This window comes from Cydia fagiglandana, chromosome 9 (assembly GCF_963556715.1).
Source record: "Cydia fagiglandana chromosome 9, ilCydFagi1.1, whole genome shotgun sequence".
Taxonomy (NCBI): Eukaryota; Metazoa; Arthropoda; class Insecta; order Lepidoptera; family Tortricidae; genus Cydia; species Cydia fagiglandana.
Window position 1 is genome coordinate 11,638,779 of NC_085940.1, and position 16,485 is coordinate 11,655,263.

The 16,485-nt window shown below is 34.9% G+C and overlaps 1 protein-coding gene across 1 annotated transcript in view; it reads left to right on the plus strand.

The window, feature by feature from the left end:
- The first annotated feature begins 2,492 nt into the window (after window positions 1-2,492).
- The window catches only part of LOC134667380 (uncharacterized), a 63,813-nt gene continuing 49,820 nt past the window's right edge, over window positions 2,493-16,485 (plus strand). The window contains exon 1 of the mRNA XM_063524777.1: window positions 2,493-2,808. Coding sequence (XP_063380847.1) covers window positions 2,736-2,808 — 73 coding nt within the window. The 5' untranslated portion in view covers window positions 2,493-2,735. The remainder of the gene's footprint in view (window positions 2,809-16,485) is intronic.

The following is a 16,485-nucleotide window of genomic DNA, read 5'->3' on the forward strand; positions in this document are numbered from 1 at the left end:
AACAGGCGTTTTGTAGTGTAAACTTTTTAATACAATGTTTTCTTGTTTTCTTTGATGGTAACCGTTAAGATGACATACGGATGTTAACTACACTGGCACTGTTCCGACGTTACTGCTAAAATAAGTGACGTTTGGCCGCCGCATTACTGGCCGCTATTACCTATGTCATTCGATCCGTCCCTTATTATATGAATGGCCATTTTTCACAAAAATTTAATGCCTTGCACTTTTGATCTGTGTTCCAGCAGAATACCAACGCTGAGTTGGGTACCCTTTTACTTTGCTGCAATGTAGACAGGAATATCTTGTTGGAGTATATATCTTGTTTGTAAAATAAAGACAGGAATAACTAATTGTAATTAATTTTGTATTATTGTGATGTTAATTTATTTTGTCTCGTTTTTAGGGTTCCGTACCCAAAGGGTAAAACGGGACCCTATTACTAAGACTTCGCTGTCCGTCCGTCCGTCCGTCCGTCTGTCCGTCTGTCTGTCACCAGGCTGTATCTCACGAACCGTGATAGCTAGACAGTTGAAATTTTCACAGATGATGTATTTCTGTTGCCGCTATAACAACAAATACTAAAAACAGAATAAAATAAAGATTTAATTTAGCTTTGGTCAAAAATCACGTTTGCTGTATGGGAGCCCCCATACAGCAAACGTGATTTTTGACCAAAGTTAAGCAACGTCGGGCGTGGTCAGTACTTGGATGGGTGACCGTTTTCTTTTTGCATTTTTTTTCGTTTTTTTTTGCTTTATGGTACGGAACTCTTCGTGCGCGAGTCCGACTCGCACTTGCCCGGTTTTTCAATGTCATTAAGTGATTATAATGTGTAATATTGTGTGTTATTGTGGCAACAAATAAATCTTATCTATCTACGAGTACCTTTAGCTGCTTTGATTTTATTATTTTGTAAGTTTATTAATATTTAAAATATGTTGCTTTATATGATGTATTATACTTAATATCAGTATTTTAAGCATGTAAAAAAAAATATATTAAGCAAGTTAACGAAAGTAAAATATGTTTAGTGTTAGTTTATCATAAGATAAAATAAATATTTAAAGTATTTTTCATTCATATTAATTGAGTAATATATTTTTGCTACTAGGTTTAACTTTACTAGGTTTAGGCGTCCGATGTTAAACAAAATTGTGTTTACATTAATATTTTATCCGCTTTGATTAAAATATTGTAGGCATTTTATTATTTCATGTCGAGTTTTATTTATTTACTTTAGAACAGAGACGAGCAACAAACAGCAACACTCCTAACTGTACATCGGTGGACCTTATTACAAAAAGCATAAGGTCCACACATGAACAGTTAACGTTGTGGGCGATGGTACGACGCCTAACGTCCACGTCACCACAAAACGTTCCTCGTCTGAAATGACAGGTTTTAATGAAGCCACGCTTGTCCAGTCCATGCCCAGGTATTTCCCGAGGAGCTCAGTTCAGAGTAAGCTCAATACCAAAGTCTCGTGCGTGTTGGGGGCAATTTTTTGAGGATACACAGAAAGAAAAAAATAAGTATATATTTACGAGGCGATATTGTGCGCGCGAGCTGTAAGCGAGCGAGCGCGCAATACGAAAGCCAATAAGATACCAGTACCACATACAGGCTGAAAATTTATCCTGCTGCGTATTAAATTTATAGGTCACACTGAATAACTTTTATTATGGGACCAATGCCTAAATTGCGAAAAAAAATTTGGCTGTTTCATACAAATTTCGACTGATGTGAGGAGATGAAATTATAATTATTCATAGTATAAGTAGTAAGGTGCCGCTACTATTACAGATATACATTATTGTATAAGGCATGTACTTAGATTTTTATGCTTATTATTTAAAAACCTTGCGTATGTTAAACTTTGCACAAAATGAAGACACATTTATAAAGTCTAGTTTAATGATTATGAATAATATAACTCCCGTGAGAGCCAGGTATTTCGAATGTCATGTGGTGAAACATGTCGAGCGATAATCGACTAAAATTAAAGCGAGTACGTACCTACCTAACAATAATGTTAGTATGAAAGCGAATTATTTAATATGTATAATTTGAAGATCTTTAGAATTAATATTTCTCTTTGATATAAAACAGTTTTAAATGAATAAATATTAATGCACGTCCAGTACAATTTAATGTGTTTACCGATTATGCATACATAATTTGAAAGTTATCAAAATAAACTTTGAAATGAGAATAAAATACAGAAAAACGAGGTAGCTTTAATTTCTCAGAAGAAAATAACTAGATACTTAGAAAAATACAACTCCTAGAATTTAGATTATACCTATCCAATTATAATTTAGTGACTTATATAAATACAGCCGCAGCTGAAAAATATCTTTGACGTTAATTAAAGCCAAAAAAATATTTTCTACGTGGATAATTATGTCTCAAACTAGCAATCTCCAGGGAAGGAAGGTTTCATTGAAACGTCAGAGGAAATTGATGGGCTCGCGAGCCGTGACCAATGTAGGCGAAGGGGTGAGCCCGTCAGCCGAGTCAGTCGCTCGGCCGGCGGCGTAGTGGCCACACGTTCTCCCAATCTAAACGGGTTCCACGCGCTTGACAGCCCACGTGGCTTGACATGTGCTATCATGTTTTGATTCCCTCGCGTGTTTACGTTTGAATCTTCGATGGGAGTAACTTTAGCTTGAAAAGTGGCCGGTTTTATTTAACTTTAACAGTGTTTTGGGAACTTTAGTGAACTTTTGAGGATGTACGCGTTTGCGATTATCGCCGCGTTCCTGATATTGCCGGGGCCATCAAGTATCTACTCGGATAATTTAGGTCGGTGAGATTTATCGCTGTTATAATTAATTAAGCCGGCTTTTCGGGGGTTTATTTCCTTATGCTCATTTGACGTACCAAAATGATATAGCAATTGTATTCGTTGCGTGCGCTTGCTCTTTCTTCAGCGCAGCCACATGGACCTAGCGAGCCCGACGCACTTATATCCATATTGAATTGTCATTTCTTTGATTGAAATCTTGTGTATGATGGCATGTATAGAATGTCCGTTTTATAAAATATTAGATATGTTGCTTTGTCAAAGTAATTTAAACGTGTTATTGTTCAGAGCGAGTTAAATGGGCTCTGAATTAATTATGTAGATAATCACATGAAACAAAATTTGAGACTAAAAAAGACCAGTAACTGTTTCGTCACAATATCACTTTTTTTTTAATTCTAAGCATAATTGACTCGCCTTTGACCTTTATGCTTGTTTTCAGTTAGTAATAGAATAAAATTGCGATTAAATTGGTCATTAACATGGTACAGAACCTACTAAATAAGTGCTTAGAACTGTAATAGCTCATCAATAGCGCAGGGCGTCATTAGTAAATAAACATCTTTTTATATTAAAAAGTATACATTTAGAAGTTTTTGGACGAAATGCATCAAAGGGCAACTAATGCACTGATCGTTAAATATGACAGCAAAGGCTAAAATATGGCAATTTGGTCTTACGGCGCGATTTGGCAAATGAATTAGAGATTCACTAGATATGAAATAGTAAAGATAATACATTTATATCTTTACTATTTTATATCTAGTGAATCTCTAATTCATTCCCCGAATCGCGCCGTCTGTCTAGCGTGGGGTCTATAGCCCAATCCCTAATAATTGCGAGGAGGTCTGACCCAATCTGAGCCCAGTCGTGGGACGATTATATTAATATAAAGATTGGTTTTTATTACTTTGTTTTGACTACGGGGTACTTAATTATAAATATTATAATGATAAGAAATGTAGCTAGTTTGAAAACAATAGCCATATTAAAGACAACAAAAGTTACGTAGATCATAACAGATGAAAGTTCAACATATTCTTATTACGATCAAATGCAGACTTATCGGGCTTTTATTACACTTCAAGCGATATTGAGCTTTATGCTCAAAGCTTAAGAATTACATTAGCCTGTTTGACAGGCTGTAAAAGCAATCTCGTTTAGCGTTTTCATATTGACTTATTTGTAGATACTTTTATCCTGGTTTGAAAATAACTTTATTGGGATCTACTTGTGAGAAATATTAGTAGGATTTACGAGAACAATCAAGATGATTCTAGACAATTGACGAATATTACAAACATGGTGACTTGGTAGAGTGTTTTAAATATTGATTCGACTTTTGTTTCTTTGAACATTTCTGAAAATAAAATATTATTATATTAAAATTATCTTATAATCGTAAACATTAGTAAACAAGCTTTGAAAAACCTGTAGACATAAGTATTATATACTTGTTCCAAAAAATAAAATTACACTAACAATATTTTACAATATACCAAGGCGCGTGAATGTTACTTTGAGATGGAAAATAAAATTGATATTACGTTACCTATTTATTAGGGCTTTGCCCAGCAGTGGGACACTCAAATAGGCAAGAAAAAAATTACGTTACCTATTAAAATTTTACTAATACCGCGGCCAATTATGAATTTATTTGATTGAAGTGAGCCTCATTTTGCTACGCATGCGTAGCGTTCACTACGACGTAGCAATTGACACCGTAGCCTTGACGAAGTTTCGTAGCAACCGGTTGATGCCTTATGGCCAAATTAAATGAAACAGATTTCTCATCATGATGCTTTCACAAAGGCACAAACGATCACCGCACATATATAGGTTATTCTTATTTTTACAATACAGTAAAAGCAATACAGTAAAAAGCTAAAAAAAGTTAACTTTGGTCCATTCACTCTCGTTTTGAATTGGTGTAAAAGTAGAAGATAAATGTGGCTATCTATTGAGCCTTCTCAATGGATGACCAGGACCCTTGTCCTCAATCCTCATGCTTCATGTGAATAAGGAACGTTTCAATCAGAGAATGGTTCTGAAGCAGCATAAGGACTCTCATGGAAAGCAATTATTTTGGGTTTGTTGACTGACCATCGTCCATGGGGTGCCTCTACTGTGCAGGCTGAGACAGGCCGACTGTATCGATACTATATTGGAGGCTGTATCAATGCAGAATCGTGTTTAGAGCTGTTTCTCACTGACGTCCGGTTTTTTTGCAGGTACGGTTTTTTGCAGGATCCCGTTTTAGTAGTAGGTATAGGTGCCAATATAGTAACTTTTACACGGGGATTCTGTTTGCGGGATCCTGCATGCATACTACAGAAAACTGGATCCTGCAAAAAACCGTACCCGCAAAAAACTGGACGTCAGTGGGAAACAGCTCTTATTTAGGTGTGCGGTGCGATAGTCGCGGCCTTCGCTGTAAAATGTCGCCGTGTGTGACCTCACCTACTTGTCATTAGTTAGGATAAGATTAACCCCTGACTAGCGTCTAATTGAGTGTCAACATGTTTTATACTGTGATATAAATACTCTTAACTGCGTTACTGACATACATTTATGTAAAACCGAGAACACGCCTTTGCGAAACGTTCTGAATATTAATATTTTGTGGTTTTAATCAAGACTACGCTGGGTGTTATACTAGATCATAGTAAAATAAAAGTTAATTTTAGTTCAGGTACACGACATAGTGCAACAACTGTGGTCTAACGTTCTGAACTCGTATACAAATATAGAGTTATAATAGGGTTGAGATGATGGGTAGGCAAGTAGCTGAATTAATGATTATGGGTAATCCATATCAATTGATTAACAGTACTCGTAACTGCATCAGAAATGCTGCTGCAGCCACAATAAGAATGGAATCTTTAAATATGGCCAGAAGTTGAGAAGTATTAGAAGTACACAGCGTCTACGGTACCTTGCCGAGGGGCGACTTTTTATTGTAGTTTAGGTTTTATTTATATTAATTTAGTATAATTTTAGTTTATAAGTTTTTATACAACATTTATATTGATTCTTACTTGAAATAAAGTTATATTTTGATATAGGTATAGATTCTTTATTTAGACAATAAGGAATAAATTCTTTCTCGATAAAAAATTGGAACTATAGATAGATCTAATTAATTTGTGCAAATCCGATTACGGACATGATTAACACAAAGGAAAGTAGCTATATGTTCGGAACATCGAAAACAAAGCTTTGTCGTAACACAATTGTCATCAAAAGCAACCTTTGATGTCAAACGTACATTTTGTTACCCGGGGTAGGGCTAGCTGTATTGCTAATTGATGAATATCATATAATGTCACGGGGCCGATATTCTGATTGCTCACAAACCATTCGTCTCAACTGTCCAGTGCAAGTGTGGTCTCTGATCACGTATAACTGTTACTGGTCTCTAGGTTATGGTTATATTGGTTTCATAAACGTAATGGTCGGTAAGAGTTAAGAATAAAGGGCAGGATAGGTCACGCGTGTGTCCGCACCCTGCCCTCGTATATTAATTAAAAACGTGACAGCACGAATTCGCGTCGTGACCGAATCGCGTTAGGGCAACCCTATTTTACAGGGTTTTAAAACGCGAAATTACATTTGACCTAGTTTTGTGACTCTGGCAATAAAATACTATAGTTATTATTTATAATTGAGTGATAGATGGTATAGGGACTGACTGGGTATAAAAAAACTCTTAAAATTTGATATTACGAATTGCAACTCAAATATTTTTTGTAGGTTATAACTTTATATACAGATAAACCGACTATTTTTAGTAGCAAGCTCTCAGAAAATATAATAAATGAAATTGTAAATAAATCACACTACCCATTACTATTAGGGCCAAAATTTAGCCTTTTAGCCAGATTCGAACTTTAAGATACGTCAAATATGACGGCTAGATACGATATTGATTCGATATGTTAGTGTCAAAAGTGGCGTTATCAATTGAAGTAAAGTCACTTTAGACACAAGTTCGTATCTAGCCGTAATATTTGACGTATCTCAAAGTTCGAATAGGGCCGTTTGTGTACTACATTTTTTTACATTTCTTTTCAGTCCTTTGAACTACACTTCACTGCTAACAACAGGACTGCGGCTTCATCCTAAAAACCTAAATACAAAGCTTTTCGCCGTAACGAACTACCAAAAAACAGAAAGTTAGAAACAAGTAGTTATTTCAGGTTAATTGCTTTCCTCGCCAACTTTCCACATTGATCCAGAAACGTCATACAAGTTTAATGATCAAAATAAACTTGGTTAATATCTACTAGCTAGGTACACCCGTACGTAACACCTACATAATAGTAGGTACATATATAGACCTAGACGGTCTACTATATTGAAAGACGTTCTGACGTTCGTAATAATATTTTCTCAAACATGCAATGAAATATTGATGTTATGTTCCTTATAATAGGCTGCGAAGTATGACGTTTCAGGTGCGGCTAGGACAAAAGGTCGTTAATGGAATTTCATACACATCTTGCAGGCCTAGGCCGGCAAAGTCCTCTTTTTTAATTTTCATTTCACAGATATTTGTGACACATCATCGTGGCATTCATCCATTAAAAAAAACTTGAGGCAGTATTTGCTTTATGGTTCGTAATCACACTCTGCCACTACGCCTATAAAAAAAAAAACCAAAAAATAATGTTTGCTATAATTTGCAGTTTTATTTGTATAAAATCAACATGAACTTAATAAATAATACATTATATAATTTTATAATTTTAAATTATAAATTTAACTACACAAATAAAAACATTTAAAATATTTCATCTAAACGTTAGCGGTAAAAAGGTCTACTCAAACACGCTTAGTTATATTTTTTAAATTGTTATGGAGGTAAAGTTGAAAAATATTCATTCTGTTTTATTGGATTTATGGTGCGTTGTTGATTTTTTGACTTTAATATGAGTTCCGACGAAATAATGAAATTAATATTAATTGTAATCGTAGGTGTTGGAATTGGCAGCGTAAGCAGAATTGATTTTAAATAACTTGCTGCCTCTGCCGCCAAGTCAAAGACGAAGTATGTATATGGTTGCTTATGGCAATTTTATTATTTGAGAAACTAAGAAAAATGGCTTACAGTTTATTAGAAACAGTTTTGTGGCATATTTTAAATGAACGTAACTACAAATTCGTCAACACTGTGGAAATTATACTTATTTACTCCATGCATAAAGCAACGATGTATGTGAAACATGATATCAACATGAAAGACTATGTAAACTTATGTGACGAAAACGGCAGTCAGACGGATACAAGGCGAAAAAATCAAAGATACATGAAAGTATACAGTAAAAATACACGACTCGTGTAAAACATACGCGTGATAATGATATAGGTACGTGTTGGTTATATTTTGGGTGTAGTTTACTTTTAGTTTTTTCTATAAATAAAACTTGGGTTTCGTGGATTTTTTATTTTATTTATTTCATTGCATGTTTGAGAAAAGCACTATACATACCTCGGCGGGAAATGGGGTTGCCCGCGCTCAGACCTATCTGGCCTCGCTTCGCTCGGCCGTCTATATGTCTTCGGCCGGCAACCCCTTTCGTCCCGGCCTCTGTAGTAATGTAAATGTACACCGAAAATATAACCAACACGTACCTATATCATTATCACGCGTATGTTTTACACGAGTCGTGTATTTTTACTGTATACTTTCATGTATCTTTGATTTTTTCGCCTTGTATCCGTCTGACTGCCGTTGCCGCAGACGAACTTTCATCCCCTTTTTAGCCCCCTTAGGGGTTTAAATTCCAAAAACGTTGCAATTACTTTTTTTTTGTAATCGGCTATTATGCCTTCCTAAGAAGTTTCAAAACCATTTGTAATGGATTCAAACTTTCAACCCCTTTTTAACCATGTTAGGGGATGAAATTTACAAAACTCTGAAATTACTTTTCCTGTCTTCTAATAATATCCCTAAATACAAAGATTCAAGTCACACGAAAAAATGTTTGATATCCATACAAACTTTCAACCCCTTTTTCAAAACCTTAGGGGATGAATTTTCAAAAACGCTGAAATTAGTTTTTTGTATTTTAATAATATATCTTTTAACGAAGTTTCAAATTCCTAGCTCAAAAGAAAACTTTAACCCCATACAAACATTCATCCCCTTTTTAACCCTGTTAGGGGATGAATTTTACAAAACGCTGAAATTACTTTTCCTGTCTTCTAATAATATCCCTAAATACAAAGATTCAAGTCCACCACTTGAATTTTTTTTTGATATCCATACAAACTTTCAACCCCTTTTTCACCACCTTAGGGGATGAATTTTCAAAAACGCTGAAATTAGTTTTCTTGTATTTTAATAATATATTCTTTTACGAAGTTTCAAATTCCTAGCTTAAAAGAAAACTTTAACCCCATACAAACTTTCATCCCCTTTTTAACCCCCATAAGGGTTGAATTTCTCAAAATCGCTTCTTATCTCTTGTACACTTTATAAATGCAATCTAGTGTGCAAATTTCAACTTTCTGGCTTTTGTAGTTTCGGCTCTGCGTTGATGAATCAGTCAGTCAGTCAGTCAGTCAGTCAGTCAGTCAGGACACTTGCATTTATATATATAGATTTATCATCCAAAATCATCATTTAAAAGTCAATTCTACCAGCAAGCATAAGAAAAAAACTCAAAATTTGCATTTGATTACTTTGCCTCACATGTGGATAAAATGCAACTTTGCTATTCCTTTTTGAAGTGCAAAGTAGCTCTTTCCGGGCTGGTGTGGTGAAAATATACTTTTCTCTAACATGCAATGAAATATTGATGTTATGTTCCTTATAATAGGCTGCGAAGTATGACGTTTCAGGTGCGGCTAGGACAAAAGGTCGTTAATGGAATTTCATACACATCTTGCAGGCCTAGGCCGGTAAAGTCCTCTTTTTTTAATTTTCATTTCACAGATATTTGTGACACAGCATCGTGGCATTCATCCATAAAAAAAACTAGAGGCAGTATTTGCTTTATGGTTCGTAATGACACTCTGCCACTACGCCTATAAAAAAAAAAAACAAAAAACAATGTTTGCTATAATTTGCAGTTTTATTTGTATAAAATCAACATGAACTTAATAAATAATACATTATATAATTTTAAATTATAAATTTAACTACACAAATAAAAACATTTAAAATATTTCATCTAAACGTTAGCGGTAAAAAGGTCTACTCAAACACGCGTAGTTATATTTTTTAAATTGTTATGGAGGTAAAGTTGAAAAATATTCATTCTGTTTTATTGGATTTATGGTGCGTTGTTGATTTTTTGACTTTAATATGAGTTCCGACGAAATAATGAAATTAATATTAATTGTAATCGTAGGTGTTGGAATTGGCAGCGTAAGCAGAATTGATTTTAAATAACTTGCTGCCTCTGCCGCCAAGTCAAAGACGAAGTATGTATATGGTTGCTTATGGCAATTTTATTATTTGAGAAACTAAGAAAAATGGCTTACAGTTTATTAGAAACAGTTTTGTGGCATATTTTAAATGAACGTAACTACAAATTCGTCAACACTGTGGAAATTATACTTATTTACTCCATGCATAAAGCAACGATGTATGTGAAACATGATATCAACATGAAAGACTATGTAAACTTATGTGACGAAAACGGCAGTCAGACGGATACAAGGCGAAAAAATCAAAGATACATGAAAGTATACAGTAAAAATACACGACTCGTGTAAAACATACGCGTGATAATGATATAGGTACGTGTTGGTTATATTTTCGGTGTACATTTACATTACTACAGAGGCCGGGACGAAAGGGGTTGCCGGCCGAAGACATATAGACGGCCGAGCGAAGCGAGGCCAGATAGGTCTGAGCGCGGGCAACCCCATTTCCCGCCGAGGTATGTATAGTGCTTTTCTCAAACATGCAATGAAATAAATAAAATAAAAAATCCACGAAACCCAAGTTTTATTTATAGAAAAAACTAAAAGTAAACTACACCCAAAATATAACCAACACGTACCTATATCATTATCACGCGTATGTTTTACACGAGTCGTGTATTTTTACTGTATACTTTCATGTATCTTTGATTTTTTCGCCTTGTATCCGTCTGACTGCCGTTTTCGTCACATAAGTTTACATAGTCTTTCATGTTGATATCATGTTTCACATACATCGTTGCTTTATGCATGGAGTAAATAAGTATAATTTCCACAGTGTTGACGAATTTGTAGTTACGTTCATTTAAAATATGCCACAAAACTGTTTCTAATAAACTGTAAGCCATTTTTCTTAGTTTCTCAAATAATAAAATTGCCATAAGCAACCATATACATACTTCGTCTTTGACTTGGCGGCAGAGGCAGCAAGTTATTTAAAATCAATTCTGCTTACGCTGCCAATTCCAACACCTACGATTACAATTAATATTAATTTCATTATTTCGTCGGAACTCATATTAAAGTCAAAAAATCAACAACGCACCATAAATCCAATAAAACAGAATGAATATTTTTCAACTTTACCTCCATAACAATTTAAAAAATATAACTACGCGTGTTTGAGTAGACCTTTTTACCGCTAACGTTTAGATGAAATATTTTAAATGTTTTTATTTGTGTAGTTAAATTTATAATTTAAAATTATATAATGTATTATTTATTAAGTTCATGTTGATTTTATACAAATAAAACTGCAAATTATAGCAAACATTGTTTTTTGTTTTTTTTTTTATAGGCGTAGTGGCAGAGTGTCATTACGAACCATAAAGCAAATACTGCCTCTAGTTTTTTTTATGGATGAATGCCACGATGCTGTGTCACAAATATCTGTGAAATGAAAATTAAAAAAAGAGGACTTTACCGGCCTAGGCCTGCAAGATGTGTATGAAATTCCATTAACGACCTTTTGTCCTAGCCGCACCTGAAACGTCATACTTCGCAGCCTATTATAAGGAACATAACATCAATATTTCATTGCATGTTAGAGAAAAGTATATTTTCACCACACCAGCCCGGAAAGAGCTACTTTGCACTTCAAAAAGGAATAGCAAAGTTGCATTTTATCCACATGTGAGGCAAAGTAATCAAATGCAAATTTTGAGTTTTTTTCTTATGCTTGCTGGTAGAATTGACTTTTAAATGATGATTTTGGATGATAAATCTATATATATAAATGCAAGTGTCCTGACTGACTGACTGACTGACTGACTGACTGACTGATTCATCAACGCAGAGCCGAAACTACAAAAGCCAGAAAGTTGAAATTTGCACACTAGATTGCATTTATAAAGTGTACAAGAGATAAGAAGCGATTTTGAGAAATTCAACCCTTATGGGGGTTAAAAAGGGGATGAAAGTTTGTATGGGGTTAAAGTTTTCTTTTAAGCTAGGAATTTGAAACTTCGTAAAAGAATATATTATTAAAATACAAGAAAACTAATTTCAGCGTTTTTGAAAATTCATCCCCTAAGGTGGTGAAAAAGGGGTTGAAAGTTTGTATGGATATCAAAAAAAAATTCAAGTGGTGGACTTGAATCTTTGTATTTAGGGATATTATTAGAAGACAGGAAAAGTAATTTCAGCGTTTTGTAAAATTCATCCCCTAACAGGGTTAAAAAGGGGATGAATGTTTGTATGGGGTTAAAGTTTTCTTTTGAGCTAGGAATTTGAAACTTCGTTAAAAGATATATTATTAAAATACAAAAAACTAATTTCAGCGTTTTTGAAAATTCATCCCCTAAGGTGGTGAAAAAGGGGTTGAAAGTTTGTATGGATATCAAACATTTTTTCGTGTGACTTGAATCTTTGTATTTAGGGATATTATTAGAAGACAGGAAAAGTAATTTCAGAGTTTTGTAAATTTCATCCCCTAACATGGTTAAAAAGGGGTTGAAAGTTTGAATCCATTACAAATGGTTTTGAAACTTCTTAGGAAGGCATAATAGCCGATTACAAAAAAAAAGTAATTGCAACGTTTTTGGAATTTAAACCCCTAAGGGGGCTAAAAAGGGGATGAAAGTTCGTCTGCGGGTGCAAATTTTATTTTAAGCAAGGAACTTGAAACTTTGTAAAAACGTTTTAAATTAAAATGCAAGAAGACTAATATCAGCGTTTTTGAAAATTCATCCCCTATGGTGGTGAAAACGAGGTTGAAAGTTTGTATGGATATCATACATTTTTTCGAGCGCGGGATTTGAATCTTTGTATTTGGGGATATTATTAGATGACAATAAAAGTGATTTCAGCGATTTGTAAAATTCATCCCCTAGCAGGGTTAAAATGGGGTTCAAAGTTTGAATCCATTACAAATGCTTTGAAACTTCTTAGAAAGACATAATTAGTCGATTACAAAAAAAGTAATTGCAACGTTTTTGGAAATTCAAGCCCTAAGGGGGTTAAAAAGGGGATGAAAGTTCGTCTTGGGGTGTAAATTTAATTTTAAGCTAGGAACTTGAACTTTTTGCAAAAAAAAGGTATTAAATTAAAAAACATGAAAACTAATTCAAGCATTTTTAAAATCATCCCCCAAGGTGGTGAGAAAGGGGTTGAAAGTATGTATTGAGATCAGATATTTTGTGAGTGCCGAACTTGAATCTTTATATAAGGGCATAGGTACCTATTATGAGAATACAAAAAAAGTAATTTCAGCAACCAACATCAAAATCCACTTGACTTAAAACTTCATACAACTTGCTAAAAAAGAAAAATACTTAATTTCGACATTGCTTGGATATGAAAATTATAGGTACTAAAGATGTAAAATGTTGAAGATAAGATTCCACGCGGACGAAGTCGCGGGCAACAGCTAGTATTTAATAACATTCATTTGGATTTGATTTGGTTTGATTGTGTTTGATATTTTACATTTAATATTTGCTTCGGGTTGGTGTGGTGAAAAATTTTGTGTTTCACTCGGGGGCAAATTTTGTTTAACCCTCGTGCTTTGAAACCCTCGCAACGCTCAAGATTCCATTTTTCGAACCACTCGCTACGCTCGTGGTTCAATTTTGGAATCTTTCGCTTGCTCGGGTATCAATATTAGCACGAGCGGTTAAACAACAACTTTGCCCCCTTGTAAAACAAATAACTATTTTCGAATATTCGAAGGTGCAAACTAACTGAACTGGTCAAAAGAACTTTTAACCGACAAAAACAGGCAAAACTGCTTTTGATTGAGCATGTTGGTCAAAAGTAGTTTCACCTGAAAATCATTGGTTAATAGTAATTGTGACTGTTACTATCAGTCAAAAGTACTCGCAGAGATAGGTAGGTTAGGGTTATTTTTTTTTTGCTACGCCCAAAAAACGAAACTGTTCCCAGAGATAGGTAGGTTAGGGTTATTTTTATTGCTACGCCCTAAAAACGAAACTGCTGCCAGAAATAGGTATGATTTTCAGGTAAAACTACTTTTGACCAACATGCTCAGTCAAAAGCAGTTTTGCCTGTTTTTGTCGGTTAAAAGTTCTTTTGACCAGTTCACACTTTTGACTGCAACAGACATAAATTTATGAATAAGATATAATAAGAAGTTAGGAGAAGCCTATTCTCAACATTATACCTTGGAAGTTATAACAAACTGGAAAAGTTTGAAGTTAGACAAGTTAGCCAACTAATGGATGACACGTTAGACCGGGCCCGGGCGGGGTGGAGCGCTGCTTTTTCTATGCAAAGCACCACGTGATGACCGATCAGCCGTCATAGAAAATGACATGACTGACGACCCGGCCCACGCACGGCCCGGTCTAGCGTGAGTCGTCCTTAACATGGTTGAGTTTGGGGGGCTAGTGGATACGGATCACTAAAAAAGTAAAAAAGCATATAAAATGCAAACTCGCAAATCCATACGAGTATCCGAAATAATACAAAATCCTTCAAAAGCGCACTTTAACAAATATTCTCTCTCTATAATATTCAAGCTATTTCCAGTCTGTTCGGTGACCTAAATTCGATTCGGATATCATGGAAATATTCTCCCAACAATACGTTGTCATACGCTACGTCAAGTAGTATGACATGGTTTATACGTGACATAGCAAATAAAAGGAACCTAGAGAATTGAACCATCTTTAAGAATTCTGTCGAAGTTTGCAATAATACCTACAGGATGAAATTTTAACCACCACCCACAGTATGGCGTAGTGACTTTATAGGTCATACGTGGTCATACTAAAAAACTTTTATTATGGGACCAATGCCAAAATTGCGAAAAAAATATTGGCTGTCCCATAGAAATTACGGTGTACCCTTGTTTTGCCGACAAACTTTTCATCGAATATTATTTCATCGACAACGATTCATCGAAACGTTAGTACTAGTAATATTGTTTGGCGTTATTTTGTTTCATATACTATTTATTTCAATTTTTCTTACTGCGTAGAAATACTATTCAACGAATATTACTTGATCGCTGATTCATTTCAAATTATTTTAATTGGCACAACTACTAAACATTGCAATTCATTTGTTCGACGTATTACTTTAATACATTCTTATGTCGTACATTTATACATTTTTCTGTTGTAAGAATTTTAGGTTTCGGTTAGGTTAGAACTGCGATCCCACACAGAAACGAACGGCTATCAAAGTAGGTTTAGGTTAGGTTAGAACTGCGACCCCACACAGAAACGAACGGCTTTCAAAGTAGGTTTAGGTTAGGTTAGAACTGCGACCCCACACAGAAACGAACGGCTTTCAAAGTAGGTTTAGGTTAGGTTAGAACTGCGACCCCACACAGAAACGAACGGCTTTCAAAGTAGGTTTAGGTTAGGTTAGAACTGCGACCCCACACAGAAACGAACGGCTTTCAAAGTAGGTTTAGGTTAGGTTAGAACTGCGACCCCACACAGAAACGAACGGCTTTCAAAGTAGGTTTAGGTTAGGTTAGAACTGCAACCCCACACAGAAACGAACGGCTTTCAAAGTAGGTTTAGGTTAGGTTAGAACTACGACCCCACACAGAAACGAACGGCTTTCAAAGTAGGTTTAGGTTAGGTTAGAACTGCGACCCCACACAGAAACCAACGGCTTTCAAAGTAGGTTTAGGGTAGGTTAGAACTGCGATCCCACACAGAAACGAACGGCTTTCAAAGTAGGTTTAGGTTAAGTTAGAACTGCGACCCCACATAGAAACGAACGGCTATCAAAGTCAAATATTACAAATTGAAATAATTTTATGCGTAATAAATTTTATTAAATGCAATCCAAAATGAAATAAGAAAACCCGTAAAGAAATACCACGGTATAAACTATATACGAAATAACTCGAGTGCCAATTAAAAGTCCCCGATGTAAATTTACTAGTATCAATTCTTCGACGCAATGACTTGTCGATGAAATGAAAATACTTGAAACGTTGTCTTCGAAATAACTTTCGATGAAATGTCTGTCGGCAATTCAAGGGTAAACCGAAATTACGAGTACTTGGTGGCATCACATCACCCAGATGTATGAAACAGCCAAATTTGTTTTCACCGACTGTAAATGGTGAGTGGGATTTAATCACGATTTAATATAGAATTATTTTGGTTACGTTAATTTTGTTTTTCTAAGACTCTTATTTGGGGTAAATATATTTACAGGGTGCATTGCACTTATTTTTTGGCCACACTGTATATTCAGTACTGTGAAGAAGTAAGTAGGTATTTAGAAAACTATTAGAGGTCATTAAACACCTTTGGCAC